This window comes from Echiichthys vipera (assembly GCF_963691815.1).
Source record: "Echiichthys vipera genome assembly, chromosome: 13".
NCBI lineage: Eukaryota > Metazoa > Chordata > Actinopteri > Perciformes > Trachinidae > Echiichthys > Echiichthys vipera.
In genome coordinates this window covers 24,632,429-24,658,875 of record NC_139838.1, presented here as the reverse complement: position 1 = coordinate 24,658,875, position 26,447 = coordinate 24,632,429, and the positions used below count along the sequence as shown (strand labels likewise).

General features: G+C 39.0%; 2 protein-coding genes across 3 annotated transcripts in view; one reads left to right on the top strand and one right to left on the bottom strand.

Moving 5' to 3' along the window:
- The window catches only part of pkhd1l1.1 (PKHD1 like 1, tandem duplicate 1), a gene marked incomplete at both ends in the record, with an annotated part of 64,171 nt that extends 37,724 nt beyond the window's left edge, over nt 1-26,447 (bottom strand). Inside the window, 29 exon segments of the mRNA XM_083925219.1 lie at nt 9,965-10,086; nt 10,181-10,345; nt 10,457-10,564; nt 11,194-11,299; nt 11,776-11,898; nt 13,095-13,249; nt 14,198-14,330; nt 15,547-15,716; nt 15,925-16,088; nt 16,182-16,309; nt 16,428-16,577; nt 16,697-16,807; nt 16,940-17,094; nt 17,250-17,393; nt 17,615-17,747; nt 18,923-19,082; nt 19,168-19,259; nt 19,395-19,654; nt 21,243-21,338; nt 23,861-23,971; nt 24,058-24,128; nt 24,304-24,346; nt 24,425-24,498; nt 24,800-24,853; nt 25,201-25,294; nt 25,383-25,440; nt 25,539-25,650; nt 25,737-25,884; nt 26,393-26,447. Of these exon segments, the coding sequence (XP_083781345.1) occupies nt 9,965-10,086; nt 10,181-10,345; nt 10,457-10,564; nt 11,194-11,299; nt 11,776-11,898; nt 13,095-13,249; nt 14,198-14,330; nt 15,547-15,716; nt 15,925-16,088; nt 16,182-16,309; nt 16,428-16,577; nt 16,697-16,807; nt 16,940-17,094; nt 17,250-17,393; nt 17,615-17,747; nt 18,923-19,082; nt 19,168-19,259; nt 19,395-19,654; nt 21,243-21,338; nt 23,861-23,971; nt 24,058-24,128; nt 24,304-24,346; nt 24,425-24,498; nt 24,800-24,853; nt 25,201-25,294; nt 25,383-25,440; nt 25,539-25,650; nt 25,737-25,884; nt 26,393-26,447 (3,495 nt within the window).
- LOC310956036 (G2/M phase-specific E3 ubiquitin-protein ligase-like) lies at nt 123-6,807 on the top strand. 2 transcript variants are annotated; one of them, XM_083926148.1, is made up of 11 exons: nt 123-268; nt 2,314-2,450; nt 3,113-3,419; nt 3,724-3,809; nt 3,918-4,018; nt 4,149-4,274; nt 4,659-4,963; nt 5,287-5,465; nt 5,717-5,889; nt 6,138-6,352; nt 6,453-6,807. In XM_083926148.1, exons 1-11 carry the CDS (start codon nt 133-135, stop codon nt 6,686-6,688), a joined length of 2,001 nt encoding a protein of 666 aa, XP_083782274.1. In that variant the 5' UTR covers nt 123-132; the 3' UTR covers nt 6,689-6,807. The 2 variants fall into 2 exon arrangements, 1 of the variants encoding a protein (XP_083782274.1); XR_014593463.1 differs by lacking the exons at nt 5,287-5,465; nt 6,453-6,807 and having other exon boundaries at nt 6,138-6,273.

Below are 26,447 nucleotides of genomic sequence, written 5' to 3'. Positions count from 1 at the left end.
ATCTCGCAGAGGATGGACCCTCCTGATTGGACAGACGGACTGTCGGTCCTTTAACATGAAATGAGTTCTCTAACTAGCTTGCTAGAGGCTAAACCGCGTCCCTTCATTCGGCGCCAGACAATATGGTGAAGGATGTTTTGCCGACATTGTGGGAAAAAGTTGTTGGAGGACCAACCGAATTTTTGCAGTGGTTGTGGCGAGAGACTTGGAGAAAGTCTGGACGCTAAATTAACGTCTTTGGCTGAACCCAACGATGGCCTAGCTTCAGGTAAGTTAACGTAACCTTATTTGCAGCTAATGGTGGTTTTCCTAAATGATGTACTCTCTTGCGCCGTATTAATTTATTGGGCTGTATAAGTTTATAGCGGGTGTCGTGCCAAGGAAGTTACCACCCGCGTATAAAGTTAGTCTCCGGCTGCGTTAACGGAGAAGGGTCCAGCTGCATGCTTGAGCGGAACGCCCATTTGTGTCTGCAGTGGGGCGATATTCAAGTATTCAAGATTCAAGAATCTTTACTTATCCCGAGGGAAATTATTGTGCAACAGTTTCAATACAAAGGAGGGAAAGGATCTGAGTGACAATAGCTAACATAATCAAATCAAAATAAAGCTAACGTAAAATACTACTTTTAATTAGTGTTTAACAAGTGTTGCAGCATTTCTGACAGAACTAAGTTACAGTAAAGTACAGCAACGTGTTGCAGCATTTCTGACAGAACTAAGTTACAGTAAAGTACAGCAACGTGTTGCAGCATTTCTGACAGAACTAAGTTACAGTAAAGTACAGCAACGTGTTGCAGCATTTCTGACAGAACTAAGTTACAGTAAAGTACAGCAACGTGTTGCAGCATTTCTGACAGAACTAAGTTACAGTAAAGTACAGTAACGTGTTGCAGCATTTCTGACAGAACTAAGTTACAGTAAAGTACAGCAACGTGTTGCAGCATTTCTGACAGAACTAAGTTACAGTAAAGTACAGCAACGTGTTGCAGCATTTCTGACAGAACTAAGTTACAGTAAAGTACAGTAACGTGTTGCAGCATTTCTGACAGAACTAAGTTACAGTAAAGTACAGCAACGTGTTGCAGCATTTCTGACAGAACTAAGTTACAGTAAAGTACAGCAACGTGTTGCAGCATTTCTGACAGAACTAAGTTACAGTAAAGTACAGCAACGTGTTGCAGCATTTCTGACAGAACTAAGTTACAGTAAAGTACAGTAACGTGTTGCAGCATTTCTGACAGAACTAAGTTACAGTAAAGTACAGTAACGTGTTGCAGCATTTCTGACAGAACTAAGTTACAGTAAAGTACAGTAACGTGTTGCAGCATTTCTTACTGAACTAAGTTACAGTAAAGTACAGCAACGTGTTGCAGCATTTCTGACAGAACTAAGTTACAGTAAAGTACAGTAACGTGTTGCAGTATTTCTGACAGAACTAAGTTACAGTATAGTACAGCAACGTGTTGCAGTATTTCTGACAGAACTAAGTTACAGTAAAGTACAGCAACGTGTTGCAGCATTTCTGACAGAACTAAGTTACAGTAAAGTACAGTAACGTGTTGCAGCATTTCTGACAGAACTAAGTTACAGTAAAGTACAGTAACGTGTTGCAGTATTTCTGACAGAACTAAGTTACAGTAAAGTACAGCAACGTGTTGCAGCATTTCTGACAGAACTAAGTTACAGTAAAGTACAGCAACGTGTTGCAGTATTTCTGACAGAACTAAGTTACAGTAAAGTACAGTAACGTGTTGCAGCATTTCTGACAGAACTAAGTTACAGTAAAGTACAGTAACGTGTTGCAGCATTTCTGACAGAACTAAGTTACAGTAAAGTACAGCAACGTGTTGCAGCATTTCTGACAGAACTAAGTTACAGTAAAGTACAGTAACGTGTTGCAGCATTTCTTACTGAAGTAAGTTACAGTACAACTAAATAAAGTGAAAAAACATTGTGATATCGTGAGACTGCATGCACCTAGTGAAGGGGGTGTGACACTAACAAGTGTTCGTCTGCCAAAAAGTGATTGCAGCAGGTAAAACAGATTGCCTGGGCTATATTCTGTCCATGTCTTTGCTGTTAACATGGATATAGTTATGTATATTTGCATGTTTTAATTGGCAGACGATCGCTTTGGCACCACAACATCCCTGCCCTCCGCCGTTCAATTATTTATAATCGAGGTGCTAATGAGATCAGATATCTGTTGTCCTCTTTAATCTAGCCATGTGTTACCATTACTTTTGTTTCTATGAATGTGCAATGCATGATTTGCCATTTTATAAGAATGCATTTTTTTGCTTCCCTCTAGTATCAGAGAACCCTCCTTCCAATCCAAAACCAATATTTAAAACCTTTCTGGATTACCGGAAGAAAAAAGCAGAGGAAAGGCAAAAGTTTTCCTTTGGTAAGATGCGGGAAAAGAAAAAGGAAAAAAGGAAAGTGCAGGTAAGTCAATGTGTGATTGAGTGAAAAAATTTTGGAACCCAACTCCAGTGTTGACTTGCTGTCTCATCCCATTATTATTTGAACCCTATACCTAAGCCCCCTAGTAGGGTCAATTTCATGGCAAGCAATATAGTTTTGCTTGTTTCAAGTAATGTTGGGAGATAAACTATGTAAATGTTTGAAATAGGTGTCTGTATTGTAGACAATTAACTTAGAAAAGAACATAGAATTATCTGAGTTTACCTATAGACCTTTTCAAAGTTATAAACATATCTAAATGTGTCCAAGTTTGATTCCTGTTGGAGTTAATGTGAATGACATCATCTGACAGGAAGTTATCAAGGACGCAGGCTGACATATCTCTTTCTTTTAAACTGACTTCTGATCATGAATATCAATTGTTGTGTTCTGTGGAAAATTAATGAATTTTTTAATAGCCTTTATTTGGCCAAGATGGAGCTTTTATTTTTTTAATTACAAAACTGCTGTTAACTTAGATTTGAAGGAAAGATTAGAGCTGCTCTGAGTCACATTTTATGTTTAAGATCTATTTTGGGTCTATGTGTAACATTTGCAAACCAGAGGAACAACCACTTTAATTAAGCCATGTTATTTAAACCGGATTAAGAGATCCTTGCCAGTTCCTGTGTTTTCTATTGCAGATTAGTCTTGGCTTGATGACTGCTCAGACGGGTGTTTTAAAGCCAGTACGTGGGAAAACCATTCCCTTATCAACCAACTCTGACATCACCGCTCAAAGTCTTCTTCATCAGAGTGTGAAGAAAATGAGAGACTTCAACCAAGACTTGGAAGAAGAAGTCTTCATCCTTCTGTATCCGGATGGATCTGAAGTTATCAATATCCCTGGGACACAGAGACCTTTTATTCTAGAAGAATATAAGGCAGAATTAGGCAGAACATATCAAAGAATCAAAATGTATATCTGCACAAAGAAGGACTTTGAACAAGGTAAGTTGTCATGCCATTTACATCTGTGGCTAGATATTTCACGTTTAAAAAAAACTCGTTTGAAAATAGCTCCCCATCGTGTATTCTGCATTCATGTTAAAATAACTGCAAACCCTTTGGAGTAGTAGATGCATGAAAAACCATTCAGTGAACTTTTTCCACCATGTGTCAAAACCAGCTGTTTCTGGTGCAGTGTCTCAAAGCAGCTTTACATTCATCACCTTCTTCTGGAGTAAACTTCTTTTAAAATGTTTGTTTTTACTGACAACAATCAAGCTAACTTAAATTGTTTTGTTTTTTGCAGTTGGAGGAGTGTCAGACAGTTCTGACTCTGACACAGAGATTATGATAAAAATACCCCCCACAGAGTTTGACCTAGCTGACACGCTGGTGAGTGCAATGTAAAGCATATTTGGGTGTGTCTTTAATGAAAATGTTGTTTTTGTTTGCTATGTGAAGAATTGATCAACCGCAATGGTTTTTAATGCTTCAATATAGCCATTTGAACCTCTGCATGAAAGCAGTCCAGTACAGATGAACACAGAGGATATTGGTCCAAGTACCTCAAGATGTCCTGGAACAAAGAGAACCTGTTACAGGTTTGGTGTTGGGGCTTTTTTTTAAAAATAGTCTAGCATATTGAATGTTAAAGCTCTTAAATTCTGATAAGAAGACACACCGTATGTTTCATTATTATTGTATTTTGTGTACATATTTTTCTTTGTGCAGAAACTACACAGACCTGTATGCGCCTGTCGTCATTGATGACGACGACGACGACGATGATGATGATGATGACATAGATGAAGTTCTAACTGTCAAAGAAACAAATGAGGCATCTTCTAATGAACCTGTGTGAGTCATGAGTAAATTATTAGGGTATTATCCATCATCCTGTATCTTTGTAGAATGGAGAATAGACTTGAACAGAGTGTGAGTACTTATTAAACAAATAAACGTCACTGTATTAAGAAGGGTGAAAAAACAATCTCAGTTACTGTAGCAAGAAAAACAGTTTGTGCTAGGTCCAGTAGAGAGATGTCTTTCTATAAGGAACTCCATTTGAATGTATTAAAAGTAGATATTGTTTTATTAACTGCCTTGAGAGGGCCTTAGGAATCATGATCAAGTGTTATCAGTACAATTTATGAATATTTAATGGAAGGGATGATTGATCCAATTTGTGTTCAGCTAATAAGCTACAAAATTTTACAAAGTAACTTCTACTTTTTGTTCTAGGCATACAAGTGCACCTGAAATAATTGCAAATTTGGCGCTTCCCATTGACCACAAGAAAGTCAGCAGATTCAACGTGTCCAGATCTAATGTATGGGATGGTGCTGTCCGAGGTTTTCAGCGTTGCACCTACTCGGAGGCAAGTGACATGTTCGTTAAGTTTAGTGATGATGCTGGCTCCCCTGAAGAAGGCATAGATACTGGCGGACCCAGACGGGAATTCCTCACACTTCTCATGAATGATCTGAAGCATCGCGCCATCTTTGACGGACCTCCACAAAGCCGCTACCTGGTGTACAACGCTACAGGTGTCTTTTTTTCCACGACAGTTTATGTATTTTGTGTGTGAAAGTGTGAATATATTTTGATAAATGCATTATTTTTGTTGTACATTAAGTCCCACTTTCTGCCAAATTTAAGCACTTTAATACAAGGGTTGACACTGTACACAACCCCTTTAGTCTTGTTAAACTTCCTGGCCATACATATAATCTTTTATAAAAAAAAAAGCCTGAATGAAAATAAAGGGTTCATGTCATCTGGGTCACCACCTGCCTGACTCTAACAGAAAGTCGCTCTTAGCAGATAAATATGCCAATTAACTGTACTTTTTCTGTACTCTGATTGACAGCTGTCAGGGAAAATGAATATGTCCTGGCAGGAAAGATCATTGCTGTGTCTATAGTACACGGGGGACCAGCACCACATTTCCTGTCAAAGGACCTTGTTAACCACATTGTAGGGAATCCCAGTTTCAGCGCCACTGTCGGAGATATTACAGATGAGGAGATAGGGAGAGTTCTGCATCAGGTATGAAGTGACCATGATTCAAGGAATGAGTTAACTAAGAGAAACCAGTATTTAATTTAGAGTGAGGTTATAGTAAAATAAACAGATGATCGGAATGTTCAGATCTCCACTTCTATCAGTATGAGAACATTTAAGTAAAAAATAATTTGATCCAGGTTTTGTTTGAGGGGTTTACCATTTGCTTGACCATTGCAAGATCCTTAACCTATCAGGGATGGGTTTTGGTAAGTCTTACAAAGTCTTTTTAACAGGTCCAGGAAACAGACTCAGTGGAATCTCTGCAAAATTTACTTTTGCAAAACAGCTCCATGTTCCAGACTGCTGGATGCTTCTTACATGTGAAGTCTTCTGAGGACAAGCAAACTCTTGTGGAGGAATACCTCAAATGGTATATTCTACACAGAAACCAGAGTGTTATTCAAAGGTAATACTTGTAAAGACTCATTCTCTTTCTCCATTCATCAAACATATTTCAATCTCATGTTTAACAACCACATGCTTTCCAGTCCCATGATTTATCACTTGAATGCTTCAAAAGTGGCTACAGATAAGATTGTGTGACATTCACAAATGGTAAAGCGGGTTTAGTGAAAAGTTTGTTTGAGTGTTAGACTCTGGTGTAATTAGCATAGTAACTGAAACCTTCTGTTATATGATCATTGTCCCTAATAGTTTCAAAGAAGGACTTGCAAGTCTACACTTTCTGACCGCACTCCAGCAGCATCCTTGTGTATTGGCCCCACTTTTGTGCCACTCTCAGAAGAACCTGACAGCTGCAGACATGGAAAGCATGTTTAAACCACACCTCAGTCCAGCAGGAAGTAACAGTCGCCAGAAAGAATGCAAAGCACTTGGATTTTGGGCAGATTTTCTTCTTGATTGTGAAGGTTTGTTATGGCTTCTTTATATGGTGTTTGTAAAAATGTTTACTTAATTTACTTGTTGGATGATGAAGACACTAAAACAATGTTGACTTTTCCCTTTCAGAAAACGCAACTGCTGTGTCCCTAGAGGATGTACTGATGTTTGCTACAGGGCTCACATCACTTCCACCTGCTGGAATAACACCACTACCATGCATCGAGTTCTTAACAAATTTGCCATTCCCTATGGCAAACACTTGTGCAAATACACTAAAGCTCCCTCTCCTTGAGACGTACACTGTCTTTAAGACAAGCATGGAGTTTGGCTTACAGAACTCTCCAGGCTTTGGGTGTATTTAATGTCTGGATTTTTGTCCAGTCTGCAAAAATGCAGCTGATAAAGATTAAAGAGTGCATGCTCAGTTCAGTTCAATGAAAAATGTTAAAGGTTAAATGAAAAATAAACAAATTTGACAATGTTTTCTAAACAGTTTGTCCACATGAGTAAAGGTATGTTTTCAAAAGAGATATGAAGAATTTGAAAAAGTGGAATTCCATTTTCAGCATTTGGGCCTATTACTCTCTTTACACATTGCTCTAGGACAAATTTGGGCCTCACTGTGCATAAAGCTAAGTTTGTTCTGAAAATTTCCATATAAACACTTGGGTCGTATGTTGTATGCAAGAACGCTTTAAAGGGGAATTTACAAAAGTATGCAAAATCAACAAAACCCTAGACCTTGCCTGACCTTTAAGAGTTGGCTGTAGTAGTGCATATTTATAGGCCAGCTATTTCTTTCAAAGTGATAAATAGTTCGGAGGCTGACTCCCAATCATGTGGCTGCTGTAATCCACTTTGCTCAACAGTCTGTTGAAGATAATCCTGGATGTCTGCATCACTGCATGTATGAAGAGTTTGCCTTGACTCCGGAAATGTATCCAATTCCCTGTCTTCAATGGCCAATCCACAGTCCCTTGAACCAAACCTGCAAAGTGACATAATTCATCGTAAAGGCAAAATGTATTTCCAATATGTGTTGTATTCAAATATGCATTTTTGTAGGAATAGATATAGTCAATTCATTGTCAGTTAATGTGGATTTACCTGTGGGGCAAGAGATAGAGTTCGTCAGGTATTCCCCCAGGACATGATGCAAGTCTGGAGGGTCTAATCCTATGCTTATTCCAGAGGTCCGTGCACTCATCCAGGTCTTTTTGCAGAACATCACTGAAGCAGAATCTCAGTAAGTCCTGATGTTCATGGCTGCCATTAAAGGCTCCAGAGTCTCTCAGATCTCCAAACAGGTCCATCCAAAATTGAGCCCTAGGAATACAATTCAAAGTTAGGCTACTTATTTTCCACAAGAGGAAAAGATTATGAGTATTGAACAGCTACAAGTAAGCAACTACAAAAAGCATAATAGTGCTGCTGTCAATATCAGTAAAATAAATAGGTGGAAAGGCACTACATGGCGCCTCCATAATGCATGAGTAGATATGACTGCAGCACCTGTTAATCAGTCTACCTGAAACACAAGGAAAGGGTTCGCTCTCGAACAGAAAATAATTAACAACACGAAGCTATTTCTATGCGGTCTGTTCATTTGGCTATGACCGTACTCTGACTTTAATTATGTGTTCTGTTTAAAAATGATTTCTGTCTACGGACAGAGCCTGCTTTCCATCAGGATCATAATGTGCAAATATGCATTACTATTTATCCGTGATAACAGCAAATAGTAACAGCAAATACAGGTCTTTTTAAAACTTAAGTCTTACATAATCCAGTCGCATTTATAATTCATAGCGTGATCAGTCATGACATATACGTGATTACAGCATATACTTTTTTATATTTATACGGGACAGATTAGAGCCCACCCAGTCTGTTTTACCTGCTGAAATACATTTTTATTTGACTGAAATCCCTTTTAGGCAGATGCATAATTATACTTTTATGCGGTTAGAGCCGTAATAGTGGTTAATTTACCTTCCTTTTCTCAGAATGGACCACCACGCCTCGATACGTTGATTCCCAACGGATGATCCATAACTGTGGCCCAACGAGCCTGCATAGTAGTCCGTATGCTCGTGTCTGAGGGTACACTGTATGGCAGCCATGGTGCCATTTTCGGTTCCATGGTCTGTCCTCAGTCTCATAGGGACCACACCAACACTCTTGACACAATTAATATAGTTGTGGGCGATGACCGATGGGTTGTTGTTTGTAGCCCCACAAACAAGCCACATGATCCTTCTTGAAAATCCGTCTATACATCCTGAGAGTGCCAAGCCAAAGGGTTTCAGCTTATCGTATCCATCTACATGCCATATGTAGTTTGGACCCATGGAGTGATACGTTCGCCTCACAAACCTCCGGCGTGTTCTTGCATCCGTTCCTTGTGGATTAAGTTGCTTCAGCAATCTCATCACTGTGTGTCGTTTAACACGTAGCTTGTGTTTTTGATGGAGTACTTGCCACATTGTCCGATATCCGAATAGCTGCCCTGGTCCACGCAGCTCTGTAAGGACGGCACGTCTCACCTCATCCAGTTGTGAATAGTTGCTCCTTCTGTACAACCCTGCTTCTCTCAAACGTGACTTCAGAGTGCGTATACTCATCCTGATGTTGTGATTGGTTGACAACATATCAACTATCACCTCGTATGTATGCCCTGCATCGAAATAATTCCTAATAATAGCCAAAGTATCTTCGGAAGTATTCATGTTTTCAAAATAGCCGCATTTCCGTGTTTTTCCTCCTCTTCTCCTTCTGTTCAGTCCGTCTGTCCAATCAGGAGGGTCCATCCTCTGCGAGATGGGCCCTACCCTTTCCGGTAAAAGTTAATGTTATTGTAATTTTGAATTTGTCGTTGTAATTTTGAATTTGTCGTTGTAATTTTGAATTTGTCGTTGTAATTTTGAATTTGTCGTTGTAATTTTGAATTTGTCGTTGTAATTTTGAATTTGTCGTTGTAATTTTGAACTTGTCGTTGTAATTTTGAATTTGTCGTTGTAATTTTGAACTTGTCGTTGTAATTTTGAATTTGTCGTTGTAATTTTGAATTTGTCGTTGTCATTTTGAATTTGTCGTTGTCATTTTGAATTTGTCGTTGTAATTTTGAATTTGTCGTTGTAATTTTGAATTTGTCGTTGTAATTTTGAATTTGTTGTTGTAATTTTGAATTTGTCGTTGTCATTTTGAATTTGTCATTGTAATTTTGAATTTGTCGTTGTCATTTTGAATTTGTCGTTGTCATTTGCCCCTCAGGGCCACGGTACTGGTTCCTGTGCTGCATCTCTTTGAGTTGTTTGATACTACAGTAAATAACGACCTTTAAGGGGCGGCTGTGGCTCAGTGTAAGAGTGGGTCGTCCTCCATTTGAGAGATGGGCGGTTTACTCCCCTGTCCTGCATGTTGAAGTGTCCTTGGGCAAGACACTGAACCCCGAAATTGCTCCCTGTGCTGCGCATGGGTGTGTGAATGTCTGAATGGTTTGATTTGATGGTATGTAGATGTAGTAGTGTGAAAGCACCTTGAGTAGTCAGAAGACTAGAAATATATATAATATATAATACATACAAGTCCATTTACCATTTAAAAAAACAACAGTAATTTGCAGCTTGTACACTTACTGCTGGCACTCTGCATTTCAGCTCAGTGTCAGTGGCACGAACCACGGTGCACTGTTCACTGCCGACGGTAACTTTGGTGTTCTGGCCGAAGCCGAAGCCGCTCAGTGTCAGCAGCGTGCCTCCTGAGAGAAACAATAAAAGAAGTTCATGGTTATAAACTATTGTATTGCAGAGAAGGTGATCAGACTGACACAGATTTGTTTGAGGAAGTCTTACCTGCAACGCTTCCAGAGAGCGGGGAGAAAGAGGAAAGGATGAGCTGGTAGGTGAAGTGGAAGACTTTGCCCCCTGCGAAGCGCATATTACCCAGAGAGGGGAAGCTGACGGACACGGGGTAGATACCAGCACTGGCACTGCCCAGTCTGCACACCTGAGAGGTGGCTGAAACACAGAAGACCAAATCTGACTGAGCTTCTTTCACTAGATAAAAAACAGCGACGCTTTTGAAACACAAGATACGGTCTTCACTCCGGAAACTTCTTTTTCACTTACCGTTGAAGTCTTCAACGTGGCACAAGGTCTTTCCCACGAGGATGGAGGCATTTTCACTACTGAAGCCGGTTCCAGTGACGGTCAACAGAGTCCCCAGACCATGTGATCCTGAAGAAAAGTTATATAATCAAGTTATATTTCATTTTGGATACTATTACTTGTTTTTTTATGCAGGTTAACTGAAATTGATGTATATAATGCACATTAAAGGTCCCATATTGTAAAAAGTGAGACTGCATTGTCTTTTTTTTTATTATAAAGCAGGTTGAGGTGCTTTATAAATACTGTGAAAGTATCAAAACACTCAATTCACAGAGAAATGCACACAGCCCGTATTCAGAAACTGTGTCTTTAAACGAGCCGTCAGGACTTCCTGTACTGTTGTGATGTCACAACTATACTATATATGTATAGGTAGAAAGTGCTGCTACGGCGCAGTTACAGTCATTCCCCGGATGCAATGACGGTGCAGAGACGCAGAGAAAACTAATTCAGAAAACCCGCAAACGCTGACCTATGAGAGCAGACTGGGCGTTTTCAGGAGGGGGTCTTAAAGAGACAGGCGCTTTAATGGAGCGTTTCACACAGAGGGTGAATACAGGCATATTCAGACGGACCGTATGAGAGAAATAATGTGTTTTTTAAAGCATGAAACATGATAAAGTACAATATGAACCTGAAAATGAGCACAACATAGGACCTTTATATAGAGAATCAATGATATTTGAGAGGGACACCTTGAGACGGGCTGATTCCAGTCACGACCGGAGTCTTGTCTTCAGACCACTCAAACGAACAGTCACCAGAACACAGCGAGGGGATGCCGTTGATGTAAACCTCCACCTGCAGACAGCATCATAAAACTCCCCGTTAAAATGCCAAGTTAGAATAAACACTTACATTAAATCACTGCTGCAACAGAAACCACAATAAAATAAATAATAGAGGCTCGTAGCCGTCAGTCACTTAAATACACAGCAGTTAAGAGGAAGCATGTACTCATATGAGCGCCTGGAGGCATGAAATACACATCCACAGCTGCACTATGCAATGTTACAGATGAACAATTGACTTGCTCTAAAGAGTTTATGTCATGGAGAAGGTGAAATCTTCTTTCTACTCCTTTTAGGGTGTGCTGTTATGTGAGAAACTGTCTATTGAGTTTGATATTTTAGTACATTTGTGTTCATTTTAATAGTCATTTTTGTTACATGTTTGAAATATACTTAAATACAGTATAATACAGAACACACCTAGTCTTCACCAGTGGCCAAAGAGATAATGCTGAAACATAAAACCTTTGTGAATCACAGTTGTACCTGTGGTTTGGGTGCCGGTTGTCGTAACAGATCTCCTCCCATGCCTCGCATCAACGACCCTCCCTTTGTCACCTCTTTTGCTTCAACGACTGCGTTTTTACCGACAACCAACGAGTCGTTAACCTGTAATGAGGATGAATCACAATCAGGACTCAAGCGGCTGTTTTCTTTACGCCAGTAGAAACTCTAATGGTTGGAACAGACGACATTCAGTATGAGTAAATAATAAAACTATCTATATTACGACTATTACTAGTGCAATTACTGCTGCTGCCACCACAGTGCTACTGCTGTTACTGCTGGTGTTATTTTATTTTTTTTACGTAATACAAATATTATAAACAGAAGCACAGTTAACCTTCCCCAAATTATGAATAAAAACAGTGATTTAATAAACGTTTGTTATCAAAACACATTCATATGAAAGACAGAAGGTAGAATTAGTGAAATGAATAAACATGGCTGACAAATACTGGAGATTAATTACATTAATCATAGCATTTTTTAATTATATCGAGCTCTTTTCCATCAAATCAAACAGAACGAGATAGTTCATGTTTAGTTTTAAAGAAAGGAGAATGAAGATTGTTAGTTTGTCTGTATTATCAGAATTAATCTAATGAATATTTACACCATGTTATTACTTTGACGGCTGTTACTTTTGCAAATACCATCTCAAGTAATGAAGATAATAACTCGGGGTGTAAATCACAAGTTTTATAAAAAATAGGATACCCAGGGGCCTGCGATTGATATGAGACGATATCAGGTGCACAGTTATCAGCTACATTTAGACTATATATTTATTATATATACATTATATTTATTTATGTCACAAAAAGCTACTGAAATATGATGACAATTTTATTACTGAGCTCACATTTGAATGAAAAACTAGTCCATTTAATAAGAAGAATAAATAAAAGTCTTTTCAAAATAAATAAAAATGATTTTTAAAATACGGGCACATCTTATCCGGCTGTTCAGTCTGACGTAACACCCTTTCAAAATAAGATTTCCGGGTCCAAACGCTGCGTTGAAACAAAACAGACACAACGGCCGAACATGTGAACAACGACCATCACTTTTAAAACTCAGATCTGTTCAAACAACAGGGAACACGGCACCGCAGCATTGCTCTAAACGGCTTGGACCTGGAAATTGTATTTTGAAAGGGCGTAACCTCACGTCTTAACAGCCGGATAGATGATGATACTGGATTGTTGATCATTGATAAATCGATATATAGATCCAGATCAGGTGTTTTGGGGCATGTTATTAACTAAAAAAATCACTCAAGGATGAAATAAGAGTCTGACCTGGATCAGAGGCTGGTTTCCAGGATTGGTGAGCCACTTGATCCTCCAATTGGGGTCTTTGCAGGTTCCCTGCCATGTCACATAGACCTGACCCATCCCTGAGATTCCCTCCAGAGCGTACTTCAGGTCCTCCGCACTGATGTCCACCGGCAGACCTGAGAACAAGCACTGGCTGTTTAAAGATGCCCGCAAAAGCAACTTATATCGTCCTGCATGTATGTATGTAGAGACAGACATGCGGAGTGAAACGTCTGTGTCAAAGTCTTAACTTGATCTTTGTCTGTCTCTCTGCAGGATACCTGAACTACTGGGGTCCGAGTGCTCCCCATACTGTGTGTAAAACTACAATATGCCATTATGGTTTTTCACCCGTGTCACAAAGACAAACTACAGTAAATAAGGGGATATCCTCCATTGCAGCAGTAGTTTATGAGCAGAAAATGATGCAACATTCAAAACAACTGCTTCATTTACACCTATGGTGACTTCTTACTGAAGCTAGAACTCAAACAAAACCTTTATGGATGTCTTTTATATTCATGATGTGATTACTTTAAATTGTAAGAGACATGAAAATGCCCCAAGAAATCCCTGAATGCCCCTAAAAAATGTGATCTGAAGGCAAATTTCCATCTCCGTCTCTAACTCACACTCACACATACAGCGCTGTACATGTGAATGCACTGATAACAGCAAAAGTAAGCTTTTTATTCACTCATGATGGCACATGATGGTAATTACTGCATGCATATTCATCTGGGCTCATTTCACATTAAAAGCTTTATGCATTCATTTTTTTAGACACAGGTTGACGCTGAGATATTTTTAAAAATGTCTTACACCGTGAGAGATACTTCACCTTTCACCAGTCCTATGTTGATAGAAACTAATTTCTCAGAAATGTCTTAAGTGAGCCAACCTTTGGCTACTGTTCTCTCTGTATTTATTGTGTCTACATTTTGTTTTCATAGGAGAAGTGATTGATGGCATGATCCTTGGAAACAAGTCAAACGCATCTCCCGCACACAGTGTTCGTTCCGCATCACTGCCAGGACAGTTAGAGTCATTGCGGTGTCAGTACTACACATGCCCGTCTGAGCTACCTGTAGCTTGGCCTCCATAAATCGCCACATCAAAGGTGCCGTCCAGAGGTGGGGTGGCACTGTGAGAGCGAGTGATGCTGACGTTGGCGGCTCCTTCTGTGAACACAGCCGTGTCCTCGCTGCTGTCGGTCATCTATGAAAATGGAGTAAATAGAGGATTAAACCGATCATTTTGACTTTTTTTTTAATACACAAGCCTTTTCTCTAACCTTAAATAGGATGTGATTAAGCGCTTAACGTCATTAAAGCGTATGTCTGAACTGAAACAAGCACCCCCCCCCCCAGATTATATCCTCTTTGTAATTGGACAAATTTCTCTGCGTTTATTAATATGAATCATTTCAAACTCAAGTTGAAACTGCTTTAAAAAGCGGTACGGCTTGAATGATCAGGTGTTTGTCACTGAATTTTATATTACTTTCTGAGCAGTTTTATACGTATTTGCATGGAATAAAATATATTTTTGAGTTTTAATATTTGAATGAAATCGACATCTTAAAACAACCAAACTCTCGGAGGCAAAGTGTTTTTAAAAGCATAACAAATACCGCAGAATGAGCAAACAATGGATTATTGTCAGTATGCAGTAATCCATCACTGCTGCAATTTGCTAGTCAAATGATGACTGTACTGTACAGCATGTCAAGGCATGAGACACATACAGGATCATCCTGGCGCCTCTCTGTGCTCATCACATGGCCCTGGGCTATCGAGCATTTCCTCGTCACGCTGCTCGAGCTGCTCTTTTTAACCTGACACCAGGTTTTCTTTGTGGAACGTCCTCGTCTTTCCTTGTGTTTGCTGTTTCAAAGATGCGTTATCAGGATTAATCCTAGAATTTAGCATATGTGTGTAACGCCTTTTTGTCTGTTTTATTGGAGCAGCACATTGCCTCAGAGTTTAGTAAAGTTGCCTCACTTCCCAAGAAACACAAGCCGGGCAGATTTAGAGACTCCACATTGTTGCTCCAACAGACTGTGACTGTACTGGGGTAAATGGAAAAGCTCCACCTTCTCTTGTTTAAATAACTCAATACTTCTTTTCCCATTAGGAGAAGTTAGGATTTCAATAGCTGAAGACACTTCCTTTCATACCTGTGTTAATATTGTCCCACTGAGAAAATATTGCATCTGAAGGGAGTGTCTGATTAACTAACAGGTGGTTGCTCCATTCTTACTCCACTTCAGCTCCACACCTTTGCTTAATTTTAGGGTTTTGAAATATTAAGATGAACCTAAACTGGAAGGACAGTACATCTGTGTTTTCCTGCACTTCAGAGAAGGAAGATGCAGGTGAAAAATAAAAGTCTTCATTGTGACATTGTTGCATAAAGTAAATTAATCTGTTACCTGCATGAAGCCAACTCCCATCAGTGGGAAACCAAAGGCACATTCAGAGGGCGTGGCTTTGATTTTGTAGCTGATCTGAGAAGCTGTGGATACGTCTTTGGCAACAGTGATCCCCTCGAAGGAACGGCCAGAGCTCTCAAAGGGTGCAGGCCTCCTCTTCTGGGGAACAGCTGTAAGAAAACAATGCAGAGAAAATGAAATAAACTGTTGAAGATCCAAGGAACGGCATCAGTGTGCAGCATCTGAACAGCCCTACTGTCACACATCTACGTGAACACAAAGAAAGGTATAGAATATAATCTGATGGCACTTCTGAGCTACTGTTGGCTTTGATATAAAAGTGCTACCCAAAATAAAAAGCAGTATCAAGCTATGTACCATTTTCATCATTTGTTGTGGGGTTCTTTAGGATGTTAACAGCGTCCACATAGAAATCCTCCCCAGACGCGTCTTTGTAGAGGTAAAGCTCGTGCAGAGTGTATTTGCTTCCAATGTAGCTTGTCTGCAGAGAACTCTGCACGTCCATGCATTTGTAGCTCCATCTGTCAATAAAGAATTGCATTTAGAAGCTGCAACTTTGCTGAGAAGTTTGCATATATGTGACAAATTACAAGGCCTTTGTGGCATTTACTGACGTTTGACTCTTAGTGAAGAGAGTGCTGATCTTCGCCGTCTGTGTCTGGCTTGTGCTGCTTTGGCTGTCTGTGTAAGTGAACTTCACTCCAACTTCACCCTTCAATGTTCCCTTGTATGCAAAGCAAAGCTGTGAGGAAAGGAAAACATTTTTATGATGAAAAAGGAAGAATACGTCACAGTTAATTACAATGACGGCATGTTTTAGCACATATATCAACTGTTTTCTTGATAAAGCAGTGTTTTACCGTGGGGTGTTTGTCCAATAAAACTGCTCCGTAACTGTCACCAGCCTCTGTTTTGTAGCTTTCCTTGAAAAGAACCTCTGCGTTCTTCAGTGACCACATGCCACAGAAAGCACCGTTTTTCACTGGCGTCCCTTCATTTGCGTCATTGAACTGTCGAGTGCAACATCAAATCAGAAAACTGTGAGAATCCAGAATCAGATGATCTCCAAAGATATAAGGTATGTACAGAAATTGAATTTAAAGTGTTTAAAATAAGCACAGACACTGACCTGAGAGTTATCAGTTTCAAAGTCTTTGAAGTACTTCACATCAGTCCCCTCAGTGGTAAGGATCTCTTTGGGACACTCGGGTTTCATCATGTCCTCCAGAGCCGACTGCACCTGTTTCGCAGTCACACAAGCTGGATGTTCATGCTTTGTTTTGTATTACGTTTCTACACGTTACAGTCAGTAACTTCTCAAGATGTAGACGCAGTATCTGAGCACAGAGGGAAACATTTTTACACAACAGACCTCGGACTCAGTTGCATTGAAGACAATAGGCTGCGTGGGAATTCCCCCCCAGATAAGAGTGAATGTCGCCATGTTGCTTCTCCCCTTTGTAACCTCAGCAACAGTGACATTGGTGTCAGAGCCAAACACCTCACTATGAAGAGCTTTGAAATCCCCTGCAGTCAAGAAAAAGAGACATATGATCAATCCATTCATGACACTTTAGCTGCTAAAACGACAAATACAAACCTGTACACAGGTACCATACAGTATTGTGGTCGGTTACATGCATGTGCATTAGAATAAAGTGTAACAGCCACACACTTCATACCTCTGTCAGAATCAAATGTGACTGTGAAGTGAGATCCTTGGCTATCGTCCAGTTTGGTGACCTGGACTGTGTCAGGTTTGATGGACCAAAGGTTGTTCAAGGATGCTTCCACTAGAGCTGCTGAGGCGCTGACTGAAATCGGTCCTAAAAAACAAAAACAAAAAACCAACAATGCTTATGAACTAGCACTAAAGCTAGGATATACTTTTAGGCTCATTGTGGTAGAGATTAGAGCAGTTTTAGGGTTTTTCTAATGTGGTTTATGCTAAACGTAAATGCATTTGTGATATTTGAATGTAATTAATGTGCAAATACAAATGCAACACTTATTATATTTCAAATTAATCAATTGATAAACACATTACCTGTCTTTGCATCTCCATAACCGAGGCTGAAGAAGGTGTTTGCACAAAGATGGCTGGCGCAGCTGCTGCTGACCGTAACTTTCTGGACCTCTTTGACTGCGGCGACATTTTGCCAGTTTTCTAAAGTTACCACCTGGTAAACAGTGAGAATAAGCAACAGTGAGGCACAGAACTGGCAGAAGAGGTAATTCCTATAGAAGAGGTAATTTGCTTTTAAATCTACCTTATTTTGCCTAGTGATTTTATCAAACACCGTGAAGGGAAAACACGTAATAAGTTAACATTGTAACATCCGGGGGAAAAACAGCTTTTCCAGTAAACAAAGCTGCATATTTTGCTTAAAATTAAGTAAATCTTGTGGCATTGTTTTGACTACAGGACTACAGATATTGATAAGTTATCTTTTTCCAAAAAGATGCAACTTGAAAGCTTGAAAAAACCCAAAAGAAGGATAGAAAAAACCCTTACATAACGTGACATGCTTAATTTTTTTTAGCTGCTTAAATGTTTAAAGACAGATTTTAAAGAGCATACACATTTGTTTCTGTGTATTACTTAGTATGGCAAACAGAAACTGGGAAGGTGTTGTTTTTTATTTAACTGTTTAAATAAAAAGGTAGAAGTTCGTCTGGAGCTGGGAGACCGTGTTAGCTTAGCATAAAGACTGAAAACAGCTAGCTAGATCTGTTCAAAGGTTAAAACACATATTATTTATATAGCTCCATAAACTCACTAATTAAGACCTGTTTGTTTGAGCTATTTTTGTGTGCTAGCTTTCCCCCCTTTTCCAGTCTTTATGCTAAGCTAAGCTAACAGTACTCTAGCTAGCTTCATAGTTATTAAACCTACAAGAGGGTGGTACTGACCTCATCGTTGGCAAGAAAATGTAAAAGAATGGAGGCAGAGTTAGCTTAGCTTTAGACTGAAAACAGGCTAGCTAGCTCTGTTAAAGGTTTAAATTATCCACCTACAGTACCACAGGCTTAGATTAACACATTACATATTGTTATTTTCATCCATACAAAAAAATTCAAGCATAAAAAAATTATGTGCTGCATTATTTCTTGACTAGAAGTGGCGTCTTCCTTGGATAGCGCAAGCTAGCTTTGCCGCCAGTTTCCTGTTAGCTAAGCTAACTGTTTTCTAGCTGTAAATTCATATTAGGCAAATAGATAATAGAGCAGCGTCTAACTCACTGAACTCTGCATAAAATGTATAACCATTCCTTCAAGGGGGGGTGAGCAGATAATCTGGGATGTGTTGTGTTTAACAGACCCTCAGATTAGCAAGAGGTAATTTCATACATACCTGTTCCTCATCGAACACATCTTGTTTAGCTATGATATGCTGAACCTCGTTGATGGCATCGTTTGTCTGGTATTCTGTGAATGAACTCTCCTCTTGGAACAAAACAAGATTGACAGTAGCTGCTCCTCCATAATCTTGATGCAGAATTTCCAAGTAGTAGCTACAGGAAAAAATAGTTTTAAGTTTCCAGCTGCAATGATGCGCTATGAATTTATGATTTGTAGTTTTAGGAGTCATGTACTCACGCTTTTCCTTTCTCCAGAGCCATTACTTCAGACTTTTGTGATGCCATCCTTGTGTGATCTGGGACATAACGTGTCTGGAACGCAACTTTAACCTAAAGAAAAAGACAATTATACTAGTGTTTTCTCACAAAATAAAACATCTAAATAGGCATATTTGATTGTTTCAAATGGCAACTCAGATCATAAGTCGACGTGATTCATTCTGCACTGAAACCATCTGTTCATACCTTGTCTTCTGGGCGACTGGAGGTGCTGAGGTAGAGCTCACATCGGTCATCACAGTTGAGGTATATTGTGTAGTTGGTGCTAGCCATTGGGACAAAGAAGCCTGTGGATCGTGTAGTAAAACGCTCAAATTCAAAGCGGTAGGGCATGGAGTCGATCCTCTGTGTCCAGTATCCAGTCGTGTTCTCGTTGTAGCCCCAGATTTCAGACAGGGATCCCGGCCTGGTATCGTTCCACACCTCCATCTTCAAGCCTCTTCCTCCTGGATTTAGAAGAGAAGTGGAAATAAATGGTGGTTTATCAAAATTAGAGCTAAGTCCAATAATCAATGAGCCCACAGACAGCAGGAAGTTAAACGGCAACTGTTGAAAATCTATTGTAAGTCATTTTTCAAGCATAAACTAAAGATGTTGGGGTAGCATTTTTCCTATACCTGAACTTGCATATAAGCTGAATACTACTAACCCTGTATGGATGCGATATGATTTATATTATTTCTGTAAAGTCTGGTTCAGGTTAAACCCTTTGTAAAACATGAACGACATACAGAAAAAGAAATGCCGATGAGCTTTTTTATTATTTAGTTTGACGATCAGGTCTACAAAAGCAAGTAAATATATAAATAAATAAATATATCCATAGATTTAAGTACCTTATTTACTTCTTTTGCAATTAGAAGTTGTTTGCAGAATCCAACTCTAACACAAACTCGTTTGAGCACTTTTTTGCACACATTGCATACTTCAAATAAATACCTTGAATCATACGGAGCTTCTGATATGAAAAAAACAAGGAATCTATGCTCTCACTTAGACTTAGACTTAGACTTTTGTCTTTATTGATCCCTTTGGGATGAACTCCCGCAAGGAAATTGAGTTTCCAGCAGCTTTTAATAACACAAGGGAGGTATAAAAAAAATATATAGTATAGGATACCAATAAACTCTTAGCTAAATAAATACATAATGTATCTAAAAAAACAATAAACCGTAAGCAATAAACTCTAAAATATATATATATATAAAAACATATGTGAGGTAGATGTAAGAATACAGGTAAAAAAAAATCACAGACGGTTAAATCAGATGAGTTAAATGTAGAGGAAATGTATAAGATAAAATATGTATAACTGTATACATATCATGTAAATATAATGAGCAGTAAGATTAAATTAATGCACTTAAGTTGTGGATAAAGTTATTGCACAAAAAAAGAAGAAGATAAGTGTCCAGGTGGTGCGGCAATAGCTCAGTCCATAGGTGTCCATAGGCACCGAACCCCACATGAATAACAATAACTGAGTGAAAAAATTGAATTGAATGCGGGACTAATAAAGGAATTCTTCTTCTTAGGTATGTAAGAAAGAAGAAGATAAGTGTCCAGGTGTGTCAGAGAGAAGAAGATATGTGTCCAGGTATGTAAGAGAGAAGAAGATAAGTGTCCAGGGTCACGCTTTGATCTAGAGCAGCTACGATGACTTAAAGTTCTTCATTGCGTAAAAAAGTCTTGATGTAAAGTTTTGGAGATATCTTCTGTTCGCATCAGCTCTATACATCTTCTGTACAGTATGATGTGTGATGCATGATCAAAAGGTATGTGCTTTTGTCACAGTCAGATAGCCAAACAGATTATCTTGCTACAGTCCACGCACATCAAAGCAAAGATGAACTTTGACAAGGGATGACATGGGATCCTCATCTTCAAGACTTTTGTTTTGTTGACAAGCAGGACAGATGCTTGAGATTCTTCCAGTGTTTGAGATGTCAACCGGCGTTAGCGCTTTGTTCAGACGATGACACAGCAGAAAAATAAAGACATAAGGACAAAAGAAGAGGAACTGCGTGTTCTCACCTGGGAAGACAGTCATGTTCTTGATGTTCATCTCCTGTTTGGCGGTCCTGCATGTAATTTCGTCATCGGACACGGTCTCGACTTCACAAGGCGCACCTGAAGAGAAAAACAAGTGATTGAAAGCAGCTCACAAAAACACAATAGCGCAATATTCACTGAAGGAATAATTGACCACAAAGTGATTTTGTTAGGAACAAACTTTGTGTGTATTTTCTGCACTTCACTGGACTTTCAGCGGACATGAAGACGTGTTGAAAATATGTGAATTTTGAATTAGGTTGATGTATTGTTTGTACCTCGGTTGCATCGTTCTTAATAATTTGTTCCTTATCCTTGTAGTTCAGCTTTATTTTTGTTTATTAGCACAAAGCAAGTGATGAAAATAAAAGTATATACAACAAACGTAGCAGATTGTGAGGGAGAGGTAAGAAACCCTCACCCGGCTGTTAAAGATATGAATTGTAAAAATTCACATATTTTGAGACTGAAGTAAAACATGTTAACTAATAGATATCCATGTGCAACTTCCCCAGTTGATATATATATAGAGAGATATGTACTGTATATTAAGAAATGTGTTTTTTGTATTACAAGTGAAATGAAAATATATGTTTAAGCATACAAATGATGCATTGTCTAACGCTAACTTGTGGTGAATTTAGTAGAAATCTGCAGACGCAAAAAGAAAAAGTGTAGTTTTCATTTTTTTCGTTCTGCTCATCTGAAAGAAGACACTTTATAGAGGCAAAATAACCCAAAATAAAATAACCTTTATTGTATTTTTTGCCTGTAGTGTCTCGACATGTTTTTAGTTTCTTATCAATACTTTTCATATGATTTTTGCTCCCTTTGCTGCTGTGAAGCTTTTAATCTATCGTCCTTTATTGAGGTTGAGAGAAAAAGATTATAGTAATAGATGATGAGAGCTCTGGAAGAAGAACAGTAGAAAGAGTTGTGCATGTTATGACATATTCATGAAACCCCTAAATGTGTTTAACTTTAGAGCATGAAGTAAAAGCACAATAGACTATCTAACAAGTTCTTTGATTTCTCTGGGTGGTTACAGTTACTGATGTTTTATCAGGCATAAATAAATCTTATAATGTAGACACGATGGTTTGAAACAATCTGATTTGGTCGCCTTAATTAAATGATACTCCCATTTGTTAATGTATGCTTTGGCGTCTGTATCTAGTTTATAGTTCTGGTTAAAGTTCATCACCTGGAAGAATAGTGATTTAATGATGATCTTGACAAAGAGCACTGATTCACGAAAAGTCACTTCCTTCTCAAGCCTGTAAGGTAACTTAGAGCCAACAATGGGTGAAATGATTTATGGCATCTTATGAAAATACGGTGCATCAGCTCTTCATGCTCTATTGCATCTCTAAGCCCTCAGAAGATTCTTTCCTCTACTGTGCAACTGCTCTATAATTTTCTTTTGTTTGTTGTGTCTCAATGTAAGCACGCCCTTTCTTTTTGTGCTGCATAGGATTATCACCATCGCACGACCTAAGGCCAAAACAATGTGTGGGGATTTGTTCTGCGGAGATTCACCGCAGTCATCTATTCATGCTGAACACTTTGTACTGGGTGAAATAATAATAATAAGAATAATGCTTTATTTGTATAACACCTAAGACATAAGTTGCAAAGTGCTTTACAAACAGATATAAGGTTAAAAAGCAAAAGATGAGTGAAAAAAACATTACAACGGCAGAGAAGTAATAAATAGGAGAATGCAGGACCGGAGTCTTGTCAGTCTTGTAGTGACATAACTAGTAAGCCTTGTTTAGAGGACCTGAGGGCCCTAACAGGGGTTTACTGCATCAATAGTTCACTTATGTGCTATGGAGCAAGACCACTGGTCATTGAAGTTGAGGATCTTGAATTGTATTGTTAGTTTAACTGGAAGCCAGTGAAGTTTCATCAGACCAGGGTGAAGTTTAAGTGATATTTAGGCAGGAATAAAGAGCATTACAGACGTCCAAATGGGAGGACACAAAGGCATGGATATCTTTACCAACTTCTGGAACGACAGAAATGGGCAACAATTGTTCGCTGATGAAAGTAGTGAGACTGAATTTCCCTCAGATGAAATTAGCAAGACTGAATAAGTGTTTGTCAAATTTAAGCTGGTTGTCAAATGTGACACTTCGGTTTCTTTTAGTGCCTAATGAACCGAGGTGATGGGGGATGTTATTTGAAATCTCTTCCAGACACTTGTGCATAGTATTTTAATTGGAAACATTGACAGGCCTAACGGATGGATAGAGCTGTGTGTCATCTGCGTAGAAATGTTAAAATACACAAACAAATTGCCTGGTCAGGTGCCCTAAGGGGAGCATATATAAAGAAAAAAAAGAATGGGTCCCAGTATTGACCCCTGAGGTACCCCACAAGTTAAAGGAGCACAGGTGGATACCTTGTTGTCAACAGATAAACCCTTTCCTCCAGCCTATCAATTAGGAGAGCACGATCTATTGCAAAGGCCGCAGAAAAATCTAAAAGAGCTGAAATAGAAATCTCGTCTAGCTGCATGAGGATATAAACTGTGACCCGCTGCAGAGCTGTCTTATGTTTCTGACAAAAGCCTGATTAATATTATATCTGATTACCTCCAACAAGAACACGTGCTGGGAAATCGGTTTGGTCGAAGAAGCGGCCGTAGATGGTCAACAGGGTTCCACCCAGGACACTGCCCGTGGATGGGGAGACTCCTTTCACCTCTGCACAAGAATCATTTCACTTTAATAAGAACAAATACTACAGAGGAAGTACTTTCTGTGAACAAATGCACTTCTGTTTAACGTACCTGCATACGTCTGAAACATGTGGAGCTTGCCCAAACCTGAAACCCTGAATAGATTCTTGTCTATTGAACTCCTAAAGATATGAAGAAATGAATTAATATTGTTACAGTTGGTAATACAATGATAATATTGTTGTTGAGTGAAACATTGTGTCACCCAACTCTAAAGAGGTTTCTAGTTTAAACTCTATTTAAAGAAATAGGAGAACTGGAGTCAGCAGGAAGTCAGATGTGTGAACAGTGCCTTACCTTCCATAGTCAGCGTCAAGTATGTAACTCATGTTATGATGCCCTGTAGGATATAAAACAATCATTTAAGTAAAAAAATAAATATTTAAAACGGCTGCAATTGTGAACAGAACCATCTTACCAACATACGTCCCCGTCATTCTGCAGGTTAGGGATCCGTATGAAGAAGTCTCGGAGTTCAGTTGTAGGTTATATCTTTAGAACATATTTATGGTATATGTAGTTACACATGTACTCAACATTACATCGGTTTTATTTAACATAAATTCATCACACAAAAGATTTATCTGTAGCTGAAGGGACTGTGTCATGTCTTCACTTGAAGCCATATGATTATTGTCGATAAGAGAGACTTTATTGTCATTCATCTACAGCATACACACAGCAGTGTAGATGTGTTTCCTTGGCACCGGCGTAAAATAAAAGATTGTACAAATTAATATAAAGAGCCAGCAGTCGTGCATTTAATTTCTAAATGCCTTCTACATCTACTTACAGTTCATCTGAATTCGGTTTAAGCAGCTCGCATGGCATTCCTCCCATGTAGGCTCTGCAATAAACAAGATCACATTCATTGACTGATTACAAGAGTATAAAGTTTACATTTAAAATAATATAATTTAATGTTTAAATGAAATGTGTAGTTAGCAAGAAAACAAATAAACATCTTCTGTAACTCTGTGTCAAATTTGCATAAAGAAGTAATTACATGTTAGTAGGTTGAGATCATTTAAACTGTTTCCAATATAAAGAAACAACTTTAAAGAACTTCCTGAAACACTTTAGACAATGAGGGAGCGAATCATAAGTGATGGTTAACTAATGCACGACTCAACAAATGACTTAATACTTCATAGTGATGTGAACATTTAAGTCTGTGTCATTTTATTTTAATACCTCAGAACTCTGACGTTTCGGCCATTGGAGCTCGTGGCAGTGTTGCTTCCATACACATCAGTGAAGGTGCGTCCCTTCGCTGTCGCCAGGCTGCCTGCAGTGATTAAGAAGTAGGTTTAATATAAATCTCAAACTGGGCTCAGTAAATACACAATGCATGCTACAGAAATAAAGAGCTGTACCTGGGAAACCACTGACTGGGGTCAGGGAGGTGATAGTAGGCGTGCGGTACCAGATAGACTGAGAGACGTTATGGTAAGAATGGAAAAAGACTGTTAGAAAATCAAAACAATTAACTTAATTTATTGACTTAAATGTTGCATTAGCTGCAAACTTACAAAGAATCTGCAGTGGACTGATTTATACACGCCATTGCACATGTTGCTGTCAGTGATGGGAACCCCGTCCACACTGACATGGACATAAAAGTGGTGGCCAGACGGCATGGGTCTGTGATGGACAGATGAATCGTTTTAGGTCGGGACTTGTAAAAATTGTGTATATTTAATTAAGAGTACCCTTAACCTGTAGTCTACCTGGTGTAACACAGGATCTTGTTCCCGTGTGTTGAGTCTCTCTCCACATCACAGGGGATCGACAGCGTGTCTGACACAAAGGTCACGCGGTTGCCGAATGTGTTTGGGTCGGCTGGATTCAGCTGGAACTGTCTCTCCTGGGCAAAACCTGGGGGGAAAACGCACTGAGGTAAATTAAAATGTGTGTTTCTGGATAAAGAAGTCAACAAGCAGACCGGATAAGTCCTACTGAAGGAAATGTTTAGCACATGGGGGATTTTAGACACTTTTTAGAGGTGCTCAAGCATTACATTTAATCTCTGCACCCCTGTAATAAATAATTAGTGACCTCTCAACGTTCTGCTGACGTTTGGTCTTCCAGAGCTTGTCGTGCATTCACTTTCGTCGTAACTTTTGTAACTTGTAAAAAAGTTACAAACATTAGGATGGATGTAATCTCTTACCGTATCCGGTGATGGTTACTTTTGTTGCTCCATTGGAGCTGCCATGATGTGGAGCTATGTAGTAAACGCGTTGAGCACCTGAAATATATATAAATATGTTATATAATAATATAACATCTATTTGTAACTTAAAATATAAGATAACATACAAGTTATTTTTGGTGCAAACTTAAATCTAGACCTATGACATTATTATGGTACTTTGTGACTTACTGCAGCAGCACCAAAGTGTGAAGAGGAGCGCCGCCGGCTTCAGGAGGGACTCCAT